Source organism: Artibeus jamaicensis, unplaced genomic scaffold (assembly GCF_021234435.1).
Source record: "Artibeus jamaicensis isolate MK-2021 breed Jamaican fruit bat unplaced genomic scaffold, CSHL_Jam_final contig_777, whole genome shotgun sequence".
In the NCBI taxonomy this organism is placed as follows: Eukaryota; Metazoa; Chordata; class Mammalia; order Chiroptera; family Phyllostomidae; genus Artibeus; species Artibeus jamaicensis.
The window spans coordinates 2,873,421-2,900,352 of record NW_026521966.1 but is presented as its reverse complement, the minus strand read 5'-3'; the positions used below and the strand labels follow the sequence as shown (position 1 = coordinate 2,900,352).

The following is a 26,932-nucleotide window of genomic DNA, read 5'->3' as shown; positions in this document are numbered from 1 at the left end:
GTGGGCTGAGTTTTAATTTCTCTGCTATGTGTGTCTTGCTTCCCAGATATTAGCGGCTCCAGCGGGGACAGGGCCCACATGCCCTCCGTCGCCCTCTTCTAAGCCACACTCGGAGCCTTGTCGGGAGAGCGTGCTGACCGCCCTGCCTGAACGGCACCAGCCTGAGCGGCAGCTCTGCCGAAACTCAGGACCTGGTGGCCGGGACCAGACTGTACAGCTGGGCCTCACTGCCATCGGTGTGGTTTTCTGGGTGCAGTTTGAGCAGGGTGTTCTTGAATTTATGTAATGATCCACCCATTAAAACTCCTTGTGGGTAGATCCTGTTTGGATGATGACTTCTTGGGGGGGTGGTGCTTCTCCAGGCTGGTGTTGGATGGACAGGAAGCAGTGCAGGTGGGGGAGCCAGGTCTTGTGTGGCCACAGGTCCCTCTCTGGGTTACCAGCAGGGGGCACATTGACTTAAACTGAACTCTCCATCCAGCAACCGGAGCCGAAGTTATTTTCTTCATCCACCAGGGTCCCTCATGGATTTGAAGCCAGACTTACTGGCACAGCTAGCAACAGACAACCTCCGTGTGCAGGAAAGGCCTGACTGCCCAGCCCGGCACCTCCAGGAGCAACCGGGTGGGAACCAGGCCGTGCCAGTCCCAGCCCCAGAGTGATTAAGGCACCACTGCAGGTCCCTGTCACCCACCTAAGGGCAGGGACAACTCTACTAGTCTTATCTTGAGCTTTCTAAATCTTGTTTTAACTTCCTTGATTTTTGTGTCTTGCCTCCCAGATTTTAACTCGTTTTTAGGGGTCCCAGATCCAGATGACAAACAGCAAACCTGGGGGGAAAAGAACCTACTACTTTCCTCTCTGCATCTGGTCTGTGCACTAGTGTCCTCGGGTACCCACATGAGTCTGAGAGACCAGCTCCGTGGAGGGCAGGGCTCTGTACAGGGGACGGCCAGCCGAGCTGAAAAGGGCCAGGCGTTTGTCCACTCAGCACCTGACCCCACACCTGAGGGCTGAGCCCCGCTCTGACGAGCCAGGACCCAGGCAGGGGTTGGAATGAGAGGAAGAAGCAGCTGAGGGTCCGGGCTGTGGGCAGAGAATGGAGGCAGGGAGAGAAAAGGCCGGGCTGTGCCAGATACTGGCCGTGTGAACTCCGGCTGGAGCCTGGGTCTGTTTATTAATTCACAAAATGGGCGAGAGCACCTGCCCTGCCTGCTTCGTGGGACTTTTCCAGGGATTAACAAGAACACTGGGTGTGAGCTGTTAGAGGTCTAGACAGGCGTGAGGGATTATTGTTCTCATCCTCATTACTTCAGCATGAGAGCCGCATCTGCTGACTGCTGAGCTGCATCCGGCCATTAGCTGGAGGCTGTGACTAATTGTTTCTTAATAAAAAAATTTTTTGCTTAATGTTTTATGAGTCACACGAGTGAGCATCTCATACCAAGAATATCTCACTTTCAAAGATGGTCTGTCCGTCTACTCATGGCTGAGAAGAGGCCAGGTGCAACGGACCCTCTTTCCTGAGGGCCCACTGTGCACTGTGGGAACGCACAGCAGTGACTGGGGTGGCTAAGCCAGTCTCTGCCTTTACAGAGGCCGGGACGGATGAGGACCAGCGAGGCTCTCTGTGATGCTCACAGATGGGGCTCCATGAAGCAGGCACAAGCCAGATTCATCAGGCGGTGCTGATGGCCTGCACCAGGCAGGACCCCGGCTGCTGGCAGCAATTGTGGTAAATGTGCTGCCTGGGAGACTGGGCCTGGGACAGGGGTAGGGCTCTGTCCTATGAAGAGAACATTCCAAATACGGGCACTGGCCCAAGTTAAGATGTAGGAAGAAGGCAGGGAATACCTACTAGGGACCCTGCCCTCAAGAAACTTGCAGTCCACCTAAGGAAAGAAAAATGGAGAACATGAAAGCCACATAAATGTTATATGCATGTCGTTGACAGCCAAGGACAGGGTGTGTGTGGCAGAGGGCAGGGAGCAAGCTTTCTCGGCTGCCCTGCAGAGGCTCCAGGCCAAGTGCAACAGCAGCACAGTCACTGACAAGTTCGGGCCATCAGTGGGCTGGTGGGAAGGGGCCCCACTGGACACCGGGCCGGGCTGCCTGGGCTGCAGGACACCCACCCAGCACCTAGTCTTGTGTTTACATACTCCATCCACTGCCCCTGAGAATGCAAGTCAGAGGACCGGTCCCTCCGATGGACAGGGCTCTCAGTTACCCTGCAGCTTACCCTGGGCTGCCTTCTTCCTCACGGGTTCCAAAAGGAGGGCACCTTAACTCATGCTGGCTGAGAGAAAAACGGCATGACTTTCCTGAAGGACCTGCAGCCACTTGTCCTGGCAGAATCGTGGGACAGGTATCTTACATTAAAGGGACAAGACTCTAGAAGAATGAGCTTTAGTAACTGAAATTCAATCAGCACAGGCAGATTCATCTAAGAGTTTCAGACAGTGACATAATCCATAAAGTGGCACTTACAGAGACACAACATGACTGCCTCCCGGACTCGTAGTTCAGGCCTTGGTGGGTGGGGAGGTGGAGTGGGGCGGGTGTTAAGGCCCCCTCTTGGTGGGGTTGGGTGCCCCTCACTTGGAAGACTTTGGTTGTGCAGAGGGAAAAGCCACTTTGGGGTGGGTGGCAGCCACCCCCCTTGCTGGTCGCACTGTCCGGCTCTCCTTCCATTCCATGCCTTCCACCGTTGTCCTGCGAGGGTCTAGGGTGGCCCCAGCACAGCAGCCCCTCCTTAGGGGGAAGTACATGGCAATGAGGCCAGCACAGACCCCTGCATCTTCATCTCAGCTAGCCCGCTCCACTGCCCTGGGGCCACGCCCTGCCCCAGGTCACCAGCTGTGGCCAGGGGAGAACGAGATTGGGAGAGGGGTCACAGAGCACAACCCAGTCGGAAGGACTTGTTTTTTACTGTTGTTCCAGTACAGTCATCCCAATTTTCCCCATTGCTCTCCCCTGCCCTGCCCACCCCCACCCCCACAGTTAATCCCCACCCTGCTGTCCATGTCTGGGGGTCATTTATATTTGTTCTTTAACTAGGCCAGGAAGGACTTTTCTGATAGTACATGTGGACCAAGTCAGAGCTTCATACCCCTAAAAACAACCCAAAGTGGGAGGTAGGGTGGACAGATCTTCTTTTCTTCGTCCGAGCCCCCAGCCACCAGACACGCTGGTGTCTGAAGTCCACGTCTATTTTCTCTTTGTCCGCACGTGAATCACAGTGAGCCTGCTGACCAGGGTGCTGGGTTACTCCTCCTCTTCTCTCCTTCTTTTTCCCACATTTACATTTGCAACCAGCTCCCAGGTGAGTCTCTTTGAAGGCACATATTCAGGACCTGGTTGCTGGCTCCTGCCTGCATTGTTAGACTGTGCCCTGCAAGAAGGTCCCGATCAGGACGGTGCCCTGAGAACATTGTTTAAAGCTGCCCACTGTGCTGTCCAGGAAAAGGATGACCCCAAGCACATGCCAGGAATGTCAATTAGATAGAATTTGCAACAGTCCTTTGGCCAGAGAGTGTGCTAAGACTCCTGGTTGAGGTTTCTCTGGAGCATGACCAGCGCTGCACCCACAGCTGCGTCCACATCCTGCCCAAAGGACACTGGGAGAGGGAAAGCCCTCCGCACCTCCTCCTTCAGCACCTCATTCCTGGACAGTGCACTCCCACTGCTGACCACCCTTTCCACGCCCCACTCTTTGAGCTGCTGAAACGGAAGCATCGAGTGCAGGTTCTGAACAATGCCTCGGCACAGGGCCCGGGTCACGTGCCCCAGGGAGAGGTCGGAGGAGGAGATTCTGGTCACTGAGGCCAGCTGGTCTGGCAGATGCCTCTCGCCCAACACTGTCGGAGTGATGGTTAGGTGGGTGTCTCTCTGCTGTGCAGCTGCCTGGATCATGCATGAATACACAGTGGATTCTTCAACCTCCAGGCCTGCCAGGAACAGAGAAGACCCGTGTGAGCTCATGCACCCCCTCACAGCAGGATGAGACAGTATAGAATTCCCTGAGGGCAGGCACAGATCTGCCAATGGCTCCTTCTCACCGTAGCTGGCTGCTTCCCTCTCAGGGACTCACATAATCTGACTAGCTGTGCTCTGGGCCAGATCTCAGCCAGCTTTCTCACTGCAGACCCCAGCCAGACTTCAAGGGGAGGTCATGTAAGTGTTGCTGTGAGCCCTAACCGTCCCACAGCTATGGGACCGCTGGTGCCTAAGGGGCCAAAATGCACACACTGGCCAACAAGTATCATGGCTGCTACCAGACTTATCAGCAGTGTCAAAGAAGTCCCAGGGTCACAGGGCTGATCATGGTCCGGTCCCGCCCCAGCAGAAGTTGAGACCAAGTGCTTCTCATATCTGAACATGCACAAGAATCACTTAGGGATCTTACTAAAGTGCAGCTTCTGACCACACGCCTGGTGAGGGCCCTGAGATTCTGCATTTGTTACCAATTGGCTCCTAGAGAAAACCAGTACTGCTGGCCTGAGGACCACACTTCTTAAGAAGAAGGCTCTAGACTGGGCTTAACGACACTTGAGGGCATCAGAATCACCTGAGGCACCTTTATTAAATGCCACTCTCAGGCCCCGCTCCCACCTCAGACCACATCATCAGCACTTCTGCAAGTGGTGCTGGAACATCACCACGGTTTCAAAAACTCCACAGGTGTTTCCAGTGCTAAGAGCCACCAACCTAGCGTCACCATCGAGCGTCATCGTCAGCACATTTAGTGTGTAGAAACTCAACTATAACGCTCAGAAACTAGAGAGAGAGAGAAGTAATTAAAATATCACAGTCAAATTTTGATCAGCAGGACTCTGGTTAAACTCTGCTGAGTGAGTATGTGTCTTCCCTGCAGAAATCCCAGACAAACCAGGTGCTTGGAGGATGACCTAGTGCATTCAAACCCTGGTTCTCAAAAGTCTCGGTCCTCAAACAGTTCTGTTCCCGACCAGGCCGCTCATGGGGGAAAATGTCTCAGTTGTCGAACAAAAAGTCAGGTCTCGATTCTCGACCGACAGCCCTTTCATGCTGATGTCTGTCTGATTGGCCACATGTCTCTCAGGCGACAAACAACAGAGATTCTGTTTTTGAACAAGTCGCTTCTCGAACGGTTTTCTGGAACAAATTAAGTCCCAAAACCAAGGCTCCACTGTACATGTGTACAAATATATACACCTGTAGGGCTGAGCCCTCGGAGGCAAAGTGCTGGGTCAAAGGATATGACACTCTGTCCTTAGAACTCACCCAGACCAACTCACACTACACAGCAGTGAGTAAGATGAGTCTCTGTCCACCTCCTAGGAAACACAGTGTGTTGGAAACTTCTGAAAGAACAAATATAAATGTAAAGCCATCGACTAATGGGAAAAAAGGGAAAGGAGATGAAGAAAAAACAGATCGATCACACAGAAAACAGAGAGACGAAGGGGCTCTGAAGCCCAAATGCAGTGTGGTGATCTGGACTGCATCCTGGCACAGAAAAAGGGCATCAGCAGAAAAACCACTGAAATACAAATAAAAGCTACAACTTAAAAATAATAATGATGTGTTTGTATTTCCTTAATAAAAATTCAAAACCATGTGGAAGGAGATGTTGAAATAAAGCGCTCTCCCTCACTGGGAAACGCTGAGGCCACAACGCCGGCCTGGAGGAAGTCCTGCAGGAGGGCGTGCGGAGACTGGCTTCCCGCCCCGCTCTGCACCCCTTGGCCACCACCTCATCCCAACCCACTAGGGAGATTCACTGCTCTGAGTTACCAAATGTCCCCCGCCACGGGCTTAGAGCCACGGAACATCGGAGCTGGGAAAACAAAGAAGGGAGGGGACTTGCCCAGGCCACATAACGATTTGGGGACAGAGTGGGACTGAGGCCGCTCTCCTGGGTTGAGCCCATCACACTGTCCTTATTTAACAAGCGTTATATCACGCTTACTGTGGGCCAGACACTGTTCTAAGTGCTTAGCAATATCAACTCACTTAATCCTCACAGTCCTTGAGACAGGTACTAGGACGATCCCCCTTTTCACATAAGGAAGGTAAGACACAGAGGAGTTAAGTAACCTGCCCAAAGGCACACAGGAGGTGGAAGCACTGAGATTCAAACCCCAGCCACCCGGCTCCAGAGTCCCTTTTAAGAAAGAAAGTCAGGAACCACTCACCAGAATTAAGGGCTGTGAGGACTTTAAAATACTGTAAAATGCCAGTTTTTTTACTCATTAATGTTTAATTAATCCTTTTTTTTTAAAGATTTTATTTATTTATCTTTAGAAGGGAAGGGAAGGAGAGAGGGAGAGAAATTGGTTGCTTTTGGTGGGGGCTGTGGGGGGAGGGTATCTTTATTTTCAGCTGTCTATAGTCATCAGAACAAAAACCCCAAATGTGAGGGACCCGGGCCCTCGCTGACAAATAAGACAGTAGCTCCGACTGGTGTGGCCCCATTGGCTGGGCGTCATCCCGCAAAGCGCAATGTTGCCTGTTTGATTCCCAGTCAGGGCACATGCCTGGGTTACACAGTCAGTCCTAAGTCAGGCGTGTACAAGAGGAGACCAATCAATATTTCTCTCTCACACTGATGTGTCTCTCCCTGTCCTCCCTTCCCCTCTCTCTAAAAAAAAATAATAATAAATAAAATAAGAAAGAAAGAGAGAGAGAGAGGAAGGAAGGAAGGGAGGAAGGGAGGGAGGAAGGAGGGAAGGAAGGGAGGAGGGAGGGAGGGAAGGAGGGAAGGAAGGAAGGAAGGAGGGAAGGAAGGAGAAAAAGAGAGAGGGGGCCTGGCTGGCGTAGCTCAGTCAGTTGAGCGAGGACTGTGAACCAAAGGATCTCAGGTTTGATTCCCAGTCAGGGCACATGCCTGGGTTGTGGGCCAGGTTCCCAGTGGGGGCCATGTGAGAGGCAACCACACACTGATGGTTCTCTCTCTCTCTCTCTTTCTCCCTCCCTTCCCCTCTTTAACAAATAAATAAATCTTTAAAAGAAAAGAAAAAGAGAGAGGGGAACTGGGAGACTATCTTGATTCTCCACAGTCAAGGTCAGCAGAGGTGGTGCTCCTTCCACAACGAGGGAACAGGTGACAGCAGCTCCGAAGATGAGATGCTAGAGGCTCTGGTCCCTGAGGAAGGAAGGAGTTCTAGAACCTGGCTGGGTCTGAGACGTGAATCTAGAAGTTTCAACAGCATGTTCAGCACCAAGAAACTCCACAGTGAGAGGCCAAGCAAGACGCTGCTGCTGTGCGGGCTACATCTTACCTAGATCCGCCATCCACTGGACCAGCATGTGGACAAAGGTGGCCAGCACGTTGCCCCCATTGAGTGACGCTGCCACTGCCAGGTAGGTCCTGTCGAAGTACGGGAAGTAGGCGACTGGGGCCGCGGGGTCTGGAGCCTGCGCCGGCTGGAATCCTGAAGGCATGGAGGCTGCCAGCTGAACCGAAGTGCTGATGTTGAGAACTGGGGTCCAAGGGAAGCCACGGTTAGGTCTGTCAGGCCTGTCAGGCTGACTCGGAGGTCACAGGTCACAACAGGACAGGGGGAGAGTGTGCTGGTTTTAAAAATACGTCCAAAAATTCTTTGACACTCTTTCTTTCGGGGGGGACTGCCTAACTCCCCTCCCCATGAGTGTGGGCTGGACTCAGTGATTTGCTTCTATTGAGAGAATGAAGCAGAAGTGACAGTGTGTGACTTTGGAGACCAGGCCATCAGAAAGCACTGCAGCCTCTGGGGAGGCAGGTGGTGTCAGAAGCAGCGCTACCAAGAGGGGAGGCCTCTGCCAGCAGCCACCTGAGGGAGCCCGGCTAGGCCTTCGGATGAGGGCAGACAGCCCCCGACGGCCTGACTGCGACCTCACGAGGGGCCCGCAGCCCGATCCCCTGTCACACCCAGAGCCCCGACTCTCAGAAAGTGTTTCATCTGTTTTAAACACGGACATTTACAAGGTAAATTTCAAACCCAGACACACACACACACAAAGGAAACTGTGTGAGACAGTAAACGTTTGGTGCTTTCAGGCTACTGAATAGTGGGGTAATTCAATTAGACAGCAGGAGACAACTATTTATAGAGAGTAAGACTTCAGCTGAAATGAAATGTTTTATTCTCTGCAGAGGTCTTATTCATTTTCGGTGGGTTCCACTTCCTTCTCATTTCCAGGGTGTTTTGTTCTTATTTTATTTTTTTAATCCTCACCCAAGGATATGCTTAATTGACTTAAGAGAGAGGGGAAGTAGGGAGAAAGACAGAAATATCAATGGGAGAAAAAAACATCAGTTGGCTCTCTCCTGTAAGCGCTCTGACCGGGGATCAAACCAGCAACCTAGGTGTATGCTCTGACTGGTAGTTCAACCCTCAGCCCTTTGGTGTGCGGGACGATGCTCAAAGAACTGAGTCACCTGGCCAGGGCCAAGGTGTTTTCCTTAACCTCCCCCAAGAGCAGGAGGAAAACTCCCAGACTCAGGGCAAAGGGGACAATCTCCTCCTCTAGATCAAGGCCAGGGCCCGCAGACTGTTCCAGCGGTCTCTTCTCCATTTGTCACAAGACCTGACCTGTTCCTCTCCATCTGGTGGCAGCCAAACTAACTGAGGTCAGCATTCAACTTTCCCACCTACTGGGTGGCTGGGGCGGTCAGATGTGAGAGCAAAAGCAATCCAAGAAAAGCCAAAAGCGTTTACTTTCTGCCACATCTAGCCTTTCACCATCACTATAAACCAGAAGCAGTCTGCCCTCCACCTGTCCCCTCAGGTGGAGGTGTCAATCATGGGGGCCACCAAGTTTGCTCATGGGCGTGGCACGGTGAGCATAGGCCAGCAGCCCCAGCCTGGAACCAGAGCCTTCCAACTGTACGATGAAGAGGGGGCCTGAATCCCACTGTCCTCCTGTCTGACGAGCCCCTCACTCACCACCCAGAGAGCATGTTACCACCCAGACACAGGACAGCCCCTGTGGAGGGGGCAGCCTAGTATTTGAAAGCCACCAGGTATGAGAAAGAGCCAGGCCTTTCCAGGCACCACCTCAGCGCCTCAACAACCGCCCCATGAGAAAGGCACTGTCCCCCTCACCGTGGATGACAACAAGGGCTCAGGGAGAAAAGCGGCCTGCCCAAGGTCACACCGGACAGGAAATGTAGACAACTGAAACTCCAACCCAGGCCTCCAGGCCGGGCTGCAAAGCCCAGACCAGTTCCCTGACAGTCACGCCTTGAGGTAAAGGGAGATGGAAGGAGAGATGAAAGGAGAGGCAGTGTCCTTCCTGGGGGAGTTAAAAGTCACAGGATAAACTTAGCATGCTTTCCTGGAGCACTGTTTTTAGTTGAAAATTGTGGAGAAAAAGAAGGTTTTGAACTTTTTTTTATCTTAGATGATTTTTATCACATAGAATTGCAAATAAAACTGACAGAGTTTCACCTTTCCTGCTCAGCTAATCTTGAATTACCAACCACTACCAGAAACAAAACCAAACTAGTCACTTGAAATTGTTTGTAAAGAATGTGATGAAAAAGGAATGGACCACTACACAGAGGATAGTGCTGGTCAGAATTTTTAAACTCAGGGTTCAATTGCATGAGTTCTAACTGAGGCGAGAAAAACAGACGTGATGACAAAAAGAACGAATTCCCCATTCCCCCCATGTCACAAGGAGGGGCTCCCGAGCGGGCTCGCTCAGCCAGGCTGCCACGGGGCCAACTGAAACACATACCTGGCATCCACCCGCAGGCCTGTGGGCAGCAGGCCCCAACCCTACCCTGGCCCGAGAGCGGGCAAATGACGGCCCACAGGCCACACCACCTGGTTTGGTATGGCCCGGGAGATGAGAACAGCTCTTACTTTTTTTTTTGTAATAATAACTTTATTGGGATGTAATTCACATCAGTTCACCACAAAATGTACCCCTTTTAAGCGTACGGTTCTGGTGTTTTTAGAATATTCAGGGGTTGTACAACTATTACCACAATCTAATTGCAGGATATTCCGATCAGTCCAAAAAGAACGCCACACCTGTTAGCGCTCCTCCCTCCCCTTCCAGCCCCTGGCAACCACGAACCTGCTTCCTGCCCCTGTGGAGCTGTCTATTCTGGACATTTCATAGAAGTGGGATCATACAACATGTGGCCTCTTATGACCAGCTTCTTTTCATTTCTTTCGCTTTCACTCATACACTGTGGCACGTGTATGTGCCACGTGTTTTCCATCCATTCGTCAGCTGATGGGCATGATGGTGGTTTCCACTTTCTGGTTACTGTGCTGCTAGTGACGTGCTAATGCTGCTGGCAACACTCACGCACAAGTTCCTGTGTGAACATGTGTTTTCCGTTCTCTTGGGCATACATTTATTTAGGTGTGGAATTGCCAGGACAGGCGGGAACTCCCTGTTTAACTTTTGAGGAACTGGCAGGCTCTTTTCGAAGGGGGCCGTGCTATTTTACAATCCCAGGGGCATGTTCTTACATTTTCAAAGGGTTAAAGAGAAATCAAAAGGAGACAAAGGAGACAAATATTTCATGACATGTGAAAACTATATGAATTCACATCTCTGTGCCTACAAATAGTTTCATTGGAACACAGCAGAGGTAGTTATGACAGAAGCTATACGGCCCACAAAGCCTAAACTATTTACAACACGGCTCTGTGCAGGAGAAGTTTGCCGGCCGGCCCTGCGCTGCTGCCTCCACCTCTCCCTGACTCTCTTACACTAAATACAGAAAAGACTCTAGACTTTAGACTTTTAATCAGATGGGACGGAATTTGCATTGACAATCACAGAAGCCCTAATCTACTAATCTGTTTTCCTGGTCACGGAGTCACACAGCAACCTGCCCAACGGGCAGAGTCGTTGCCCTCACCTGGCCCTGGAGAGGAAAGGCGCGGACTGGTCAGGACAGCCCTGGCCCCACTGGACTGGAAGGGGCTCCAGCTGTGGGGAGGAGGGTGTTCCCACGTTTGCAGAATAACGATGGGCAGGATGCTGAGGCTTCCAGGCACGTGTGCCTCTCTGCCCATTCACTGCACAGAGGTAGAAGTCTGAGGACAGGAGGAAAGACTTACCTGCATCTGTTCTTTGGGCCATACAGGAATAGACGGAGGCCTGTAAATCGCCCAAGGCCACGCCCACCTGTGTCCCCTTTGGGATTTCAAACCACACATGGGAAGTTCTGCCGGCCACACTGGCGGGCTCGCCGACGTCAGGGAGCAGGTGGACAGGAAAGCCGGAGGCCCTCAGTCTGCAAACCGGAAGCAAACAGCGTGTTGACCCAGTGGTTGGCTTCCAGGAAACAAAGGAAAGCGCTGCAGGATACGAGTAGGAAAAGGGACGGTAGAAGCCAGAGTTTCCACAGGGGCCCCTCTGGCTTTCTTAAAACCAGGAGAAATAGCTGGGATTTTTAAAAGAGCAAACACTGGCTTTCAAAATGTTCAGATTGGCCTTCAGAGGAAGAAGAAACCCATTTAAGCAGGGATGCACTGGCATCGGGCCCTGTGTCTGAGGGAACACAAAGACCCTGCAAAGGGAGTTTCTGTGCAAAGTCAGGGTTGGTTAGCCCAGCCCACACCAAAGGCAAACCTGTGAGTCACCTCCTGCACACAAATGCATTCATCACTCGGGGTTAGTGAACGTGGGGCTGTCAGTCTTATAAACCATGCTGGAAAGTCCTTTACCTGAACTACCAGGTGCTTTTTGTTTATTACAGAGCTCAGAATTGGGACCCTGAAGGAAGTGAACTTACAGGGCACTGGACTTCGGGACCTGAAAAGGCAAATGATTGTTTAAACAGAACTTACGAGGCATCCCTCATATGTACTACTTCCATTTCTTAAGCTTGTTTTAAAATATATTATAGAGTGAAAGTTGTTCTTTGAAAGTGACAAGGTGGGCTGGGCCACAGACAACGAGGGAGCGCACCCCGGGCCTGGGTGGCTGTGGAGAAGCAGGACAGCATGGCGTGGGAGGTGGTCCCCCTCCCCAAGGGCTTCACTTACCACCCGTGCCCAGGGGACCGGAACAGGCTGGGGGCCCCTGGAACCTGACTCCTGGCCTCTCAGAATCCCCCACTATTCCCAGGGGGAAGCCTCACTGAAGCTCTCGCTCCAGAGATGCTGCCCTTCCACTGTGGCCACCTGCAAGGTTATACTCACATCTCCAAGTTCCAGCTTTGGCTCTGGGTGTTGAAATAGCCCCAGCTAGCGGCATTCTGGTCAGACATCACAGGCTTTGGCAGGCCGCACAGCATAGCGACCACATAGTCATGGATGGTGCCAGCTGCATCATAGGACTCCAGGAACCCTGGGCTGTTTTTCACACCAAAAACAATTCAACGTGGTCTGACAGTGACCTAAAAGTATCTGCTGCACCCAGCTATGGCAGTGTGGACTAGACATGGCATAGCTGGGTGGCAGCCGGGACCCCAAATGTGTGGGTCCCCCAGATGGACCTCCCAAGGTGTAGCCCTCCCAGCTGTTCCAAGCAAAGCCGCCTTAGGAAAGGAGACTCAGAGGAGGACTCATCCTGCCTCAGAAAGTAGGACATTGGCTGTTCTCAGCAGCCCTGGCCCCACCATGAACTTACCACATGACCCTTGGCAAGTCCCTTGTCATCTCTAGCCCCTTCTTTTCCCCTCTGGGTGAGACTAGGATAACCAACAGAGAGCCCTCTGGGAAATGAAGCAGTTTCAGACCAAGTCTAGGTCTTGTGACCGCACCCTGCACAGGGTCACACTCACTGAGGGACAGTGCACCACACAGAGTGAAGCTGACAGGCTAGAGGTGCCCCCCGCAACTCTCATCCTCCTGGAAATACAGCCCCCAATTCAGAGAACAGACGTAGGTACCTATTTTTCATAAGCCAGAAGATGGTAGCACAGCCGAACCCCGTGGCCACACTGAGATGGGACTCCGGCTGGGGCAGAGAGGCCAGGAACCCACTGCTGCATCGGCCATCCTGCCAGGTGACCAGGTGGCTCACAGCTCTGGGCTTGAACACAGGGGCAGTCCCTCCCTCTGTCCATTCACAGCCTGGAACAAAGGAGATTAACAAAATTAGACAAAAGAGGGGCTGACCAGCAGCAGCCGGTCCTTGAGACTGCTCTGCTAGCGAGGTTCCAGCACAGACCTCGTCACTGGTGAGGATGCTTCCCTCGTACACATGGGCTCTGCTGTCGGAGCACCTGGCTCCAGCGGCTGGCGCTACCACCAACAGCTACGGGACCCTGGGCGACTCACTTACTCCTGCATTTGTCCCACTTCTTCTGCTTCTTTTTATTCATTGTTTAAAGTTGATATTATAACCCTGCTCCCAGGTAAGAAAAGAAGCATAACACACTCTCAAGTCCCCTGGCTCTTGTCCTTCCAACCCCCACCATAACGACATCATCTCAACCTGCTTCTGGATGATTACGGATCTATTTTCTCTCTTCCTTTGGTCTCAGCTAAGTGACCTTTAGACATCAAACTTTACTAAAGAATCCGCCATCTTTACTTCATTTATTTCTTCACACAATTTCTGGATTTTTTTTCTCTGCTTTTATTGAAATATTTCACCCAAAACTTTCCAGCGTAGGTCTTTCAGTGGCAAAGCATCTGCAGGCCTGTATCCTCAGAATGTTTTTCCATATCCTCACATCTGAATGACGGTTTGACCATTACAATATTCTAGGTTCTGAGTTCCTTTTCTTCATTACTTAAAAGCACTATTTGTAGATTTGTGGTAGATTGATGCAAATTACTTGCTACTCTTCCCATTAAGAGGTAGAGTCTAATCTTCTTTCCTGGAATCTGAGCTGGCCCTCGTGGCTTGCTCCACCAACACAAGTGGGGCAGGAGGGACAACCTAAGACCCCCAAGGCTAGGTATAAGAAGCCTGGCCGCTCCCACCAGAGCTTCTTGGAGTGGTCGCCCAGGGGAAGCCAGCTGCTTTGTAAGTCCCACTACCCTGAGGCCACCGTGCTGGAGAGCCTGTGTAGAAGTCACATGCAAGCATCTGGCAGGCCAACCCCTGCTGAGGCCGGCCTTCCAGCCTTCCCCACCTGGGCACCAGAACTACCCTGAACCCCCCAGGCCAGTCTGTCCACCGGAGCGATACTCTCAAGCAGCCTCTGTCAACTCCACAGACAGTCGAAGATCAGCCTGCTGAGGCCTGCACAATATATACAAGATGTGATAAACTAGCTACTGTTTCAAATCACTGAGTTTGGAGGTAGTTCATTTTGTAGCAATAAATAAAGAAAAACACAGAACAAGGGGACAGCGACCAGAGGGGAGAGGGAAGGGAAGTTAAGGGGGAAAAGGGGGAGGGATTTGGAGGAACAAATAGGAAGGACACAGGGACAAGAACTAAGGGGGGTGGAAATGGGAGGGAGGTGGGGAGCATGGGGCGGGGGAGGCTGGGATGGGAGAAATAGACAAAAAAACTGTACTTGAAAAATAACTAAATAAAATTAATAAAAAGAAAGAAAGAAAGAAAGAAAGAAAGAAAGAAAGAAAGAAAGAAAGAAAGAAAGAAAGAAAGAAAGAAAGAAAAACACTATGCCATTGCTTTTTTACGTAGAATGTTACTGTTGAAAAAATTAATGTCAACCTATTTCTAATTCTTTTCTATGGGACCTGATCTTTTACTGTTGTGAGCTTTGGAATTTTCTCTTTGCCTTTGAAATCCTTCCAAGTTCCCTACAATAGATCTAGCTGGGGTTTTCTTCACTCTCCTCTGACATTTTATGGGCCCTCTCAGTCTGGGACATTACATCTTATTTTGTCAATTATGGGAAATTTTTCTCCACTCTTCAAATATATCCTCCTCTACCACTTTCCTATTACTCAGAGCTAGTGCTTCTGAATCCTCAATGTCTCTCAGCTTTCCCTTTATATTTCCTATCCTTTGTTCTCTCTTCTTTCTGAAAGATTTCCTCAGTCTAATCTTTCATTCTCTATTTGAAGTTCAATCAACCCTACTAATCCCATCTATTACATTCTTTATCTCAACTCTTACATGTTTCACACCTAATGTTTCTGCTTGGTTCTTTCTATGTTTTTTATTGTTTCCTTGCTAACATCCTCCCTTTAATATTATATCAACCCAATTTTAAATTCTTAATCCATTCTAAGAGTTCTGCTTCTCACACTTTTCTTGTGAAAGTCTTGCCTTTCAAATGTCTCCTTGTCCTGGCCCGGGAGCTCATTTCGTCCTAGGAGTACTGGTTGCTCGGTCAGGCAATGGAAATGGGCCAGACCTCAGTACTGTGAGCCCCCAGGGGCTGGGGAGGATGGGCCCACAGCTAGTCATTCCCGTGCTGGAAAAATTCCTCCTCAGGTCAGGGCTTGCCCTTCGCCCCCCAGGAAGGAACGATGTTATGAGGATCCTTAGACTTTAGTCACCATCCCTGGGACTTGGGCAGGGATATCTGTTTTTCCCCAGTGCCCTGATTTTATTCCTGAAGACACCTGAGTTCCTGTGGGTGTGGGGACAGGGGCCCCTTGTCCCAAGGCCGTGGCAAGCCAGGGGAATCAGCAGCTCCCCTCCCAGTTTATCCTTCCACAGGCAGGGCCTCTTGCCCCAAGACGTCTGCTTTTCTCTTACGGCTCCTCTGAAACCCATCTTGGGGGCAACAGCCAGCAGCCAGGCTGCTTCAGCATTTTGGTGGCATCTGGAAGCCCAGGGGCACTTATCACTCTGCTTTCTGGATTCCAGCCTGTGCGTTGGCTTCGCTCTCTGGCTAGTAGCAAAGGGAAGGCTTAGAGTTAGGGTTAGGGTTGTGTGCTGTGTGCAGTGTGTGTCGGGTTGTATGTAAGCACATGGAACAGTACCTGACACACAGTAAGTACCCAGTTTATATTAGTATGGTGATTATGGTGATGATACGCTTCTACCTTCTAAACTCTAGCAGCCCTTGAGAAAGAGACTGTACCCCACTACATATCTTTTGTTCCCTTGTCCCACACCTCCATGCAATATAAATACAACTGCTGCAGCAGACTGGGAAAAGCATGTTGACAGTCAGGAAACATTATCAGCAATCAAGAAAACTCCAGATCTAATGGATGGAAAGGAGACTCTGGCACCAAGACTCTTTGCCTTGCTGCCTTGAAGCAAAGCCAGGCAAAGCCCCACGTAAAGCTGTTTCACAGCTGGGTCTGAGCTCAGACCCTCAATTTGGGAGCCAAGACCATTCCATTTTCCTATCCATTTGCTCATCAAGAACCAAAGAAACAGATTTAACTGCCCCTCAGGCCATGAAATATCCATTCATTCACTTGTACATGTGTGATTGAATGCTTCACTTATTATCTAATATGTATTAGGCACTGGTTCTAGTCCCCGAGATTATAGCGGTAAACAAGGAACAGTCACTGCCTTCATGAAGCTTATATGCTAGCGATGTAGAACATAGGCAAGTAAATGTATATCACCAGGTACTTTTGGTACGAAGAAATATACAACAGGGTAAGGGGAGAGTGATCGAGGAAGTCCTCTCTGAGGTGACATGTGAGGAGGGGCCTACATGGAGTAAGGGAGTGAGCCATAAGACTATCTGGGGACCTGTGTTGCAGATGGACAGAAGAGCCAGGCAAAGACTCTGAGGGATCTCGCCGGTCTCTGTTAGGACCGCCGGCCAGCACCCAGGAGACCAGGGAGGCGGGTTAAAGGTCATATGAAGTTTCTCCTGCGGGGTGAGGATGTTTGCTCCTCGGAGTAGCCTACCCCCACAACTCCATTTCCACCTAAACCTGGTTCTTATCCGGGCCCTAAAGTGCATCTCTCAGCTTTTCTTCAACCTCTTTATCTGCTTCCAAAATTCTTTATATTTTTCTAATTTTTAGACTATCTTTTTTAGTTTCTTTGTATTACGAAACAAACATGGAGTTCTTACCATGTACCTGGCATTATTCAAAGCACTTTAAAAGTATTAACTTTTTTAAATATTCACCCAAGGACATGTTCATTGATTTTAGAAAGGAAGTGATGGAGGGAGAGAGAGAAACATCAATCAGCTGCCTCCCATATGTGCCCCAACAGGGGATCGAACCCGCAAACTTTTGGTGTACAACAGGATGCTCCAACCAAATTAGCCACCCAGCTGGGGCAAAATATTAATTTATTTAATCTACATAATAGCCTTATAACATAGATGTGATCATTATTCCCATTTTATACATAAGAAAAATGAAGAACAGAGAAGTTCCAATTTTTTTTGCCAATGGTCACCTGAGTAGTAGAACCAGGATTTGATGTAAGTAGCCTGTTTCAGAATCTGGCCTCACAGACACTTTTTCCTAATGTATTCTTATTTTAAAATGGTCAAAAACTACAGATAAAGCAAAAGGCCAGCTCGACAATTTCCCCCCAGAGCCTCAGCTCCCCTTCCGTCACTGTCAGCACTTGCTGGATCACTGTCCAAAGTGATTTACACTCATATGTATTTTGTTTGGTTGGTTTTCTTTTACTTTGTTTCTGTCTATTTCAAAAAATAGTAGTATACTGTATTTACGTTTCCAGGAGTTGTTTTTGTCATCCAACAAGGTGTTCCAGAGTTCTCCTCATGGCGGTGTACAGGAATGCACCTTGTTCTTTTTAAACTGCTCTGTGTCACTAGTGTCGCCGTTTTCATGGCTATAAACAGGATGCAGTGAGCAACCGTAACTGTGCCTCCCTATGCACATACGTGTTACGGTACGTTTCCCGGTCAGATGCCTGGTAGTAGTGCCGTCGAGTCACGGCGGCCATCTTATTTTTTTCCTTTTAGTAGAAGCTTTCCTGTGTTTATCAGGCCCCGCTGCACTGCCCTCCAGATCGGCTCTGCTGATTGACACTCCCAACAGCGGTATTTAAGAGAACCAATTTTCCACCCGTTTGCCAACTCCTGACATTATAAACTTTAATTCCTTATAATCCAGTGGGTAGAAAAAGATTTCTCATTGTTTTCAGCTGAGCTTCCCTAATTACTAATGACACTGAGCACCTTTTCATATGCTTAGTAGCCATTTGTATTTCATTTTCTAGGAACTGCCTTCCTTCGCCTTCGCCCATTTTTCCGCAGGGCCATCTGTGCCTTCTTCGTTACTGTTTCTTTATCTGTACCCGTGCTCATTTTGTCTATATAAACTAGCAAATCTCTCTTCCCAGTCTGCTGCTTGCCTTTCAGTTTGGTTTTATGATCCCTGCTTCTGTCCTGCCATTACTGAGGCTGAAAACGGAGTCTCAAAACAGGCGTAACCACAGGCCTCTCGGAAGACGCTCAGCCACTCCCTCGCCCTCCTCCAGCTGCCTCACCTGTGCCCTGTTGGAAGCACTTAGCTCTCCGCTCCGGTTGCTGGTCCCCATCTATGCTGACTGCCTCGCGTGTGCCCTGGAAGGTGAGGGCTTCGTCCATTCCTTTCATGTCTCCTGTGGGGCCCTGCACAGAGCTTTCTATATCACAGGTACTAACCTCGAACTGAATTATGTCCACCATTAAAAGTGGAACGACCTGATCCCAAATTGATTTTACCTAACTCGGCTAAGCAGGTATCATCATCGTGAAACAGTGGCTTTCCTCCTTCCCAGAAACAGAAAACAAGACAAAAAGGCACGCGGGCTGGCTCAATGAAATATTCAGCAGCTTTCTCCGAGGAGAGCGATGGTGCGTGTGGTTGCTGCAAAGTCCAGGAGACCGGCAGAAAGGAAGGCGTGCGACCAGACCGCAACCGTTAGATCTCTGTTGTTCTCTTTGGAAAGGGTTTGAGTATTAAAAGGACATTTATTCTCGTTAATGCAAAATTAAGGAGTTTAAAAAGCTTTTACAACCTAGACTCCCTCTGAGAGGTCAGCTCTAACACCCTAATCGGCCTCTGCTCCTGCTCCTGATGGGAGCCAAGCAGCTCCCGCGGCCTCAGCTGGCCTGACTACAGGCGGACTAGCAGGCGGGGAGGAAGGAGGGCACCTGCACTGGCTTCTCCCAGTGGCCAGCCCCTCCTGGGGACTGATCAAAGGGATCGCTGACTCTCCAGGCAGGGTAAATCCGACATTCAGATCCCCTTAACTACAGCCCCCCAAAGTAGCCAGCCATCCTCTGCTTAAAACACCTGCAGTAAAATGTTGGTATTTTTGAAGGTGGGTGATGGGTGCATGTCAGTTCAGAATACTATTCTCCCTACTTTTACACCAATATAGAATTTTTTATAATTAAAAAAATATTTTCAACCTGGCCAGCATGGTTCAGTTTGTTGGAGCATCATCCTGTAAAACCGAAAGATTGTGGGTTCGGTCCCCAGCCACGGCATGTGCAAAAGGCAACCAATCAATGTTTGTCTCTCACATCAAGGTTTCTCTCTCTCTTCCTCCCTTCCCCTCTCTCTAAATCAATGAGTATGTCCTTGAATGAGGATAAATATGTATTTTTTTTAATCTTTGATGCTTTCCGTAACAGGGAGTGCACAACTTTCTATGGGAGTCTAAGCCTTGTTTGGACATGCTGTTGGAGAGTTCCTTTCTTCCTTAAGCTATTGTGTTGCCCTGTAGCTCTAGTCCTCTCAGAGGCCTTTAAAGACTCAGCATCTGTACTCAGTCCTACCTCGGTTCAAAAGCTGGAGCCACCACTTGCTGCCATACAACCCCATGCATATTATTCTAGTCTTTCTGAATCTGAACTTTTCATCTGCACAGTGGGGGCAGATAGGATGTTGGAGAAGTTCGATGAGATCATGCAGGTAATACCTTTTGCTTAGCACCTTGCATGTAAATTGCTCATTAATATTTTATCAGCTTAATTCTCCTCCTGGAGGCCAAACAGAACAGGTCACCCACCTCTGCACTATGGCAGACCTGATATAAGATGACCAACCAAATAATGCTCAGCTAGCAACTGAGCCCATAAAGAAGACAGACCCTGGAATTTAACAATCACACATATCTGTAATTATGTTAAGCAACAAAACTACGTGCAAATTCAGAAGGGCTGGCGTCCTCTGTGTCTCAGCATCTCCACAGTCACACTGCCTCTCGGCTGCCGGCAGTGATGCTCTGAGACACTGACACCCAGAGGAAAAGCTGTGGAAAATCCACTCCACTGAATCCTACAAAGGACCAGAGAACTCGCTCTTCTCCCTCTCCCACTCCTGGTGAATGTGCTGATGGTGCGTGAATGGACAGCTCACTGATTCATTAGCACACGTGGATAAGACCGGACACACACAAAACTCAAGGCAGCATGCGCCCCTGCATCCCGGCTGCAGGATGACCAGGCCCTTCAGGGAGCCCTCGGCGGCAGCACTCTTCTCGTTCCACCAAGGCTGTTAACAGCAGGTGCTCATCCCTGGAGCCCAGCATACCTTGGCCTGTCTTCCAAAACAGAACTCCATGCATCTGTCCTGACACTCCGATGCCACAGACTTTCCGGAGCTGCTGCCGGGGCAGAGCAGCAAGGCACTCGTTTAGGGCTTGGATGATTCTACTCACATCCTGCTCCCGAGCCTGGAAACAGAACAGGAAACATAGGGCAACCTACAGGGTTTTCCTGGTGGCCGCCCAGCCAGTTCCACTGGGGTCACGTGCTGACTGGCCTCAGGGAATATATGTGAGACTGAGGGCTCTCCGCCACCTCCCTCAGGGCTTGGAGCAGGACTGTGGCGGGCAAGGTTCCACTCCCTGCCTTCACAGAGGAGGCACTGCTGCAGATTAGATTTGGCAAATGGCCCAGGCCCGGCCCTCTACTGCAGTGAGTGTGAGCTGAGGAGGGCACCGCCCCTGCCCCACAAGAAGTTACAGTCTAGCAGTGTCGGGAGCTGGCCAGCAACCGTCCCTTGACATGGTCGGGACAGTTGAGATGCATCTGCAAGGCAGAGGCAACTGTGGCTGCATTTCCTGTCTATCTCTCCTTACATGTTTGTTTGGGTGATCAAAAGGTGGTGGGATTGTTAGACGCCTGTATTTCAGGTTCATTAATTAGAGAGGGGAATAAAATCCCCTCTCATGAAATAGCCCCTGAATGTCTAAAAGTTGTTGGAGTAACAGCCCCTCCTTTACCTTGAACAGGAATATATATCAATTACAATTAGACAGGCAAAGAAACAGGAGAAGCTGGTTAGCTATTACAAACTAAGCATGTAGAAACAATTACCAGGGAGTCAGAGTCTATAGTACATAGAGAAACATTTTAGACAGAAAAGATAGATAGCTAAATTAGACATCACAAAGGCCTTATAATAAATTTCCTATAACCTCTACTCAATCTAGTGTATCCTTTTGCCCCAGGACAAATTCTGAGAACTTTAATAAACAATAAGACATTCAAACTCTATACATACAGCTATTTCTAACTGTCTGATTCTGGGTAGAAAATTTCCTGCTTTGCCTAACCACAAATATTAATCATTACCAAAAATGAAAATATAAAAACCTTGCCTGTACTTGCACTAAACGGAACAGAGCTTCACCGTCCTCTGAGTCAAGTTGTCATCGGTCTCCCATCGCCGATGCCTTTCCCACCTTTCAGGAACCCCTGGACCCAGCTGCGGCCGGACCGCAGCATAGCAGGAAGGACGGGAAAAGACAGTCAGGAGAAATAAGGTAAGGGCCTTCCACAAGGCACAGAGAGTGTTGGGGCAAAAGGATGAAACACAGCAGAGAAGAACCTTTCCTGGGTGCCCTGGGGGCCAGGCCCTGGACTCAGAAACAAAAACCCACCTGAGGAAGGCAGGCACAGAGGAAGGCCAGAAACGCCTGGGCACAGAGCCAGGGGATGCAAGGGCAGAAGCTGGGGCCCAATCGTTATGCCTCAAGCCCAGGGTAAGGGGCTCTTCCTATAGGTAATGGGGAGCCCCTAGGGCTTTCTGAATGGGAGAGTATCATCACCACAGCTGTGTTTTCAGATTACTTGGACAATGGTAGACACTACGCAGAGGGAATCTCATAGTATAAAGAGATTTTAGTGGGGTGGAAAAAATTCAGGTAAGTAAGGACCATCTTTTCCTAATTTGCCTATTCTGCAGACTTGCTATCTCCTTGAAGACTTCTCTAGGCAGGATAACCTTGAGAGACACAGTCATGAGAAATAAGTGGAATGTAATCAAACAGCATATTATTACTAAGTCCAATGGTCCTAAGAGACAAGAATATGAAAAGAACACAGAATTTGGAAACATTCAAAGGTCTTTGAAGCCAGATCTCAGAGCTAAAGAAATGCTATACCCAATCAAGCAGTATATCCAAAAAGGTGGGAGGTACAGCCTAACTTCCAAAGTAGGCAACAATGTGACTCGACCATAAGAAATGTGGGTTCCCTGACCACCTCTTCTTTAAATGATGAAGCCCCTCTTAGAGACTAGAAACACATAAAAATCTAGGGTCTGATCCCATCCCAGCAGATGCCCCAATCAGTAAAGTCTCAATAAGCTAAGGAGGCTACCACAAAATGTGCACTTGGGAAAGCAACCCAAGGAACATCATTATTTTCTTGGTAAATAAGTAAATTTCAAAGTGGAAAGATCAAGAAATAAAAACATAAATATTTTGCCCTTGCTGGTGTGGCTCAGTGGATTGAGTACCAACCTGCGAACTGAAAGGCTGCTGGTTCAATTCCTGGTCAGGACACGTGCCTGGGTCATGGGGCCAGGTTCCCAGCGGGGGGCTGAGCAAGAGGCTCTTCTTCCCTTTCTCCCTCCAATCCCCTCTTTCTAAAACTGAATAAGATCTTTTTTTTAAAGCTATATAAAAAATAGTAAGTGTACAGATGTTTTTAAAAATCATACTCATATGATTAACACAGGGTATGGGCAAAAGTAGGTTTACAGTTACGTATGGACGTTTATTCTTATATTGTTATTTATTAACTATTGTATTATGATTTTTCATATGAACCAAAAACCTACTTTTGCCCACCCCTGTATTTTTGCTTAAAAAATCCTTGATTATTTGGTATTTTAAGTAAATGTATATGTTTAAGAGAATTTGGCAGAGATGACCTTTGTAACTCCAATTTAAAATGTGAAATCGAGCCTGGCCAATGTGGATCAGTTGGTTGGGCACCATCCTGCCAAGTGGAAGGTCACCAGCTGGATTCCCGGTCGGGCACATGCGGGGGTCATGGGCTCAGTCACTGGTCTGGGCGTGTGCAAGAGGCAGACAATTGATGTCTCCTCACATCAGTGTTTCTCTCCGTCTTTTCCCCTCCCTTCCCCTCTCTTTAACAATAAATAAAATAAAATCTTTTTTTAATGTGAAATTTTTAAAAGTTAAAAAGGAAAGATAAAAAATAAAATGTGAAACTGAGTGATCTAGATTTGTGATTATAAATTCAAATCTCACTATATTTATAAAAGGATTTAAAACATATAAGAGCACTTAAGGTTTGTATAAGTATATATTTAATTTATTAGATTTATAAAAATTATTTAAGTCCTCTGAAAAGATTTAGGTCAGACAACTGCAGTGCCTAGAAAAGAAAATGTATAACTGCAGTTTAAAACATCCAAGGTATTTAATTACCAAAATGGGATTAAGTATTCATCGAAAGCCTTCAAAAATGGCGGCTAAATATGAGACTTACAAGGGAATAAGCTTTATAAGTTTAAAAGCTTAAGTAAGACCTAGGGCTCTGAATTTAATAAATGGAATACTTACTTTGATTTCAACCAAAGTAAAATGTTTCTGCCACATAAAAATTACAAGGCACAAAATAAATTTATATTTAATACCTACAAGAACACATGGAAAATTCAGAAGAGAAATGTGGCTCAGCTCTTAATAAATTTATAGTCTGTTTCTTGGGGAACTGAGGAAGCTTATGGACCTGGAAAAGCATCTGAAGACACAGCCCTCGGGCCCCTTGCCTCCCTCCACGGGGCAGTGTGGCCCTCTCCTCCTCGGAACAAACCCCTCACTTGCCCCCTGTCAGCCTCCTGGCCTTGGTCAGAGGCAATTCTTGGCTGCTAATAAGCATGAAGAGAGGAGCAGAAGGAAAGGGAAGAACAGGGGAGGGAGAGAGAGAAAGCATAAAGCACTTTCCTGAGGAGGCAAGCCCAGATCCAAACAAGATTCTTCATATACAGGGGAGCCGACAGCAGAACTGACTAGGCAGTGACAGACAAGGAGGAGGCACATGGCTGTGCATGATCCCCAAAGGGAAAGAAAGGCAACAGTGGGGGAAGGGAGAAGGACGCAAGGACATTTAGACCTGCGCTGTCCCGCACGGCAGTCATCGGCCACATGTGGCTGACCTGAACTGCAATGTGCTGGCAGTGTGAAATCCAGACCAGCTTTCAGACTGCGTATGGGGGGAAAAAGAATGCACAATGTCATTAATCATTTTTATTAATTATTATATGTTGGAATGATACCACAATGGGAACACTGAGTTAAATAAAATATGCAATTAGAATTCATCTCAGGTATGGGGGACATAGAAGAAGGTACAGAGGAGGATACATGGTGATAGAAGGAGACTTGCCCGGGGTGGTGAACACACAACACAACATACAGGTGACAGATTACACAACTGTACACCTGAAACCTATATATATAATTTTAGTAACCACTGTCACCCCAATAAAAAAATCAATAAATTCACTTCACTTGCTATTTTTTACTTTTTTAAAAAATATGACTACTAGAAACTGAAAATTACAGGTGTGGCTCACATTTCTGTTGGACAGTCCTGGCTTAAAGAGTTCGCACGATGCAATCAGATAGTGCATCCACCCAGGACAGAGGTGCTACTGTGTCAGCTGGGCCGGGGTGGTGCAGGCTGTGTGCTTGGGGATAGTGGAGGAGGAAAACAGGCCAGATGGCAGTGAAGACAAGGAGACGGGCAGTGTTCAGCAGGCAGTTCAAGTTTTGGTGCTGTGATGGGGGACAGGCGGTGGGTGTACCCACACTGTAACAGGAAAGGTGCTGCCCCCATTCCTTGGTTCAGATTATCAACTGGTTTGCATCAAGATCAAACCCTTGCACTTTAGATTTGAAAAAAGAACTCAGAAAGTCAGTCAACCCTCCTCCTTCATGCTCCTTTTTACGGATGAGAAAACTGAGGCCCAAAGGAAAAATTTGTAACTCAGAAAGAGTCACAGAGCTTCCCTCTAAAACCCTAGTTGCAAATACCTAAAGGCCTGACTTTCCACATGGTTGCCAAGCTTGACCACGGCATGCACGACACTTCTAAAGGCTGAGAGGTATGGTCGTGAGGAAAGAACAGAGCCATCAGCTATTTCTACAGATCAGTGGTTCTCACCCCAGTGCTTCCTGTCTCCTGGGGACATGTGGCAATATGAAAATGTTTTGGGGTGTCAAAACTTGGGGAAGAGGGTTCTACTGGCATGTGGTGGGTTAGAGGCCTGAGATGCTGCTAAACATTTTACAGGGCACAGGACAGCTCCCCACCACAAAGAAACATCCAACTCAAAACAATCGACAGTGCCAAGGTTGAGAAATCCTGCTGTAGATAAAATGCTATGACTGCTCTTTGTCCCACAGCAGAACACACATGTGGGGCTTGCTGGGGGGCTGTTACTGGCCTCCCCTCGTCCCCTCAGTAGGTTCGGCACAGAGCCTGTAAGCAGAGAAGACCCCGCTGGTCGCTGGGGGAAGCAGGGAAAGCAGTGTTCAAGGAGTAGCCCTGCATAAACCCTCTCTCCCTGCGGTCCTGGTTCTGCTGCTCACTCCCACAGAGTTGGAGCCGACTTCACCCCCACCTTGCAGTTCACGAAGTGAAATCTTCATTCTACAATGCCCTGATGCCCCCATCAAACTAATTTTGAAAGCCTCTCTGAAAACGCAAAGTGTTCCTGAATTCTTAATCTTCTGAAATGCTTCAGAGCAAGACGGACTCTGAACTCTAAATAACTGAGTCCAGATATGTGGCAAGAGCTTGGGAAAAACAAAGCTCTCGGGAGCAGTGTGTGGCTCAGAAAATGGAGGTCTGTGGCTAGAAGGGGCCACAGAGGCCACCTATTTCAACTCGGAGAAGAACAAGCTGAGATCCAGAGAGGAGGTTACTCAAAGTTCCTTGATATTAATTTCTACTGTCAATTAACTAAACACAGAGCTACTTTTTCCAGGGAATTAATGGGATTCAGCTCTGAGGATTGACATCCTTTCTGAAGCCACACCTGACACCAAAATCCATTGTGGTAAAATTCTCCATTTCTATCTTGCAGCTTTCACAAGACACTAAACCGCACAGTGTATCAATCTGATCATCTTCTAACGACATGTCTCTCAATGTCTATCTTCTGTCTGTCTTTCCTCCAAGGCCTTTCTATCCGTCCTTCTGTGTTTCCTCCAAAGGGCCTCAGTCCTAGGAGACTTGGGGAGGGGGCTGACTTTTGTTGACCAAGTGTTGGAGTTCCTCAGCCCACATTCTGCTGCTGTCAGGCCAGACTCTGCAGCCGATTTCCAGGGGGAAACCCAAACTCTGCCCAGAACTGGAGGACGCAGGCAGGTGTGAGGAGAATTACACAAGGAGAGGAATTCTCCGCAGGTCGGGATACAGAAATGGAGGGCAGAGAGCAAGGGGTTGGACACCATAAGGGCCCTTGAGGAGGCCAGAGAGTGGGGAGACCGGTGCCAACAGGCGGGAAAGCTCTTGGGACCTGCAGGCTGGAACAGTCAGGGAGACCTCTGTGAGGAAGAGGGGTGTCGGGGTGGCCTCCCGAGAGAAGAAGAGGGCTGTCAGGAGCTCCTGGAGGCGGCGCGGCGCCAGGGCACTGCCTCACCTGCGACCCGGCCGCCGCGCTCTGGGCTGCCGCCTCCGCCCGCGCGGCCCGGACACAGCTGGCCAGTGTCACGAACCCTGATGGGTCGTGGGGAGCGGCCTCCAGCACTGCCGCCTTCACGGACGTGGTGCCCAGGTCGATGCCAAGAGTGACGGACGGTGCAGCCATGGCCGTGGGGGCCAGCTTCGGTCTCTTCTGCGGCGGAGGGGCCCCGGCCGCACACTTCACCCGCGAGCGAGGTACAGAGGCGGAGCCTC

At 49.2% G+C, this 26,932-nt stretch overlaps 1 protein-coding gene across 1 annotated transcript; it reads right to left on the bottom strand.

Moving 5' to 3' along the window:
- Positions 1-2,969: 2,969 nt before the first annotated feature.
- Positions 2,970-26,931, bottom strand: SHPK (sedoheptulokinase). Its single transcript, XM_037133048.2, has 7 exons — positions 26,676-26,931; positions 20,298-20,439; positions 12,830-13,013; positions 12,138-12,290; positions 11,052-11,227; positions 7,263-7,463; positions 2,970-3,947 (listed from the first exon to the last, which is right to left on the bottom strand). Exons 1-7 carry the CDS (start codon positions 26,841-26,843, stop codon positions 3,538-3,540), a joined length of 1,434 nt encoding a protein of 477 aa, XP_036988943.2. The 5' UTR covers positions 26,844-26,931; the 3' UTR covers positions 2,970-3,537.
- Between the last annotated feature and the right edge of the window lies 1 nt (position 26,932).

Coding starts and splice junctions, on each gene's coding strand:
- SHPK (XM_037133048.2), bottom strand. CDS start 26,843: ATGGCTGCACCGTCCGTCACTCTTGGCATCGACCTGGGCACCACGTCC. Junction 7,464..11,051: donor GGCCCAAAGAACAGATGCAG/GTAAGTCTTTCC, acceptor CTTGGACCCCAG/TTCTCAACATCAGCACTTCG. Junction 3,948..7,262: donor CCAGTGGATGGCGGATCTAG/GTAAGATGTAGC, acceptor TGTTCCTGGCAG/GCCTGGAGGTTGAAGAATCC.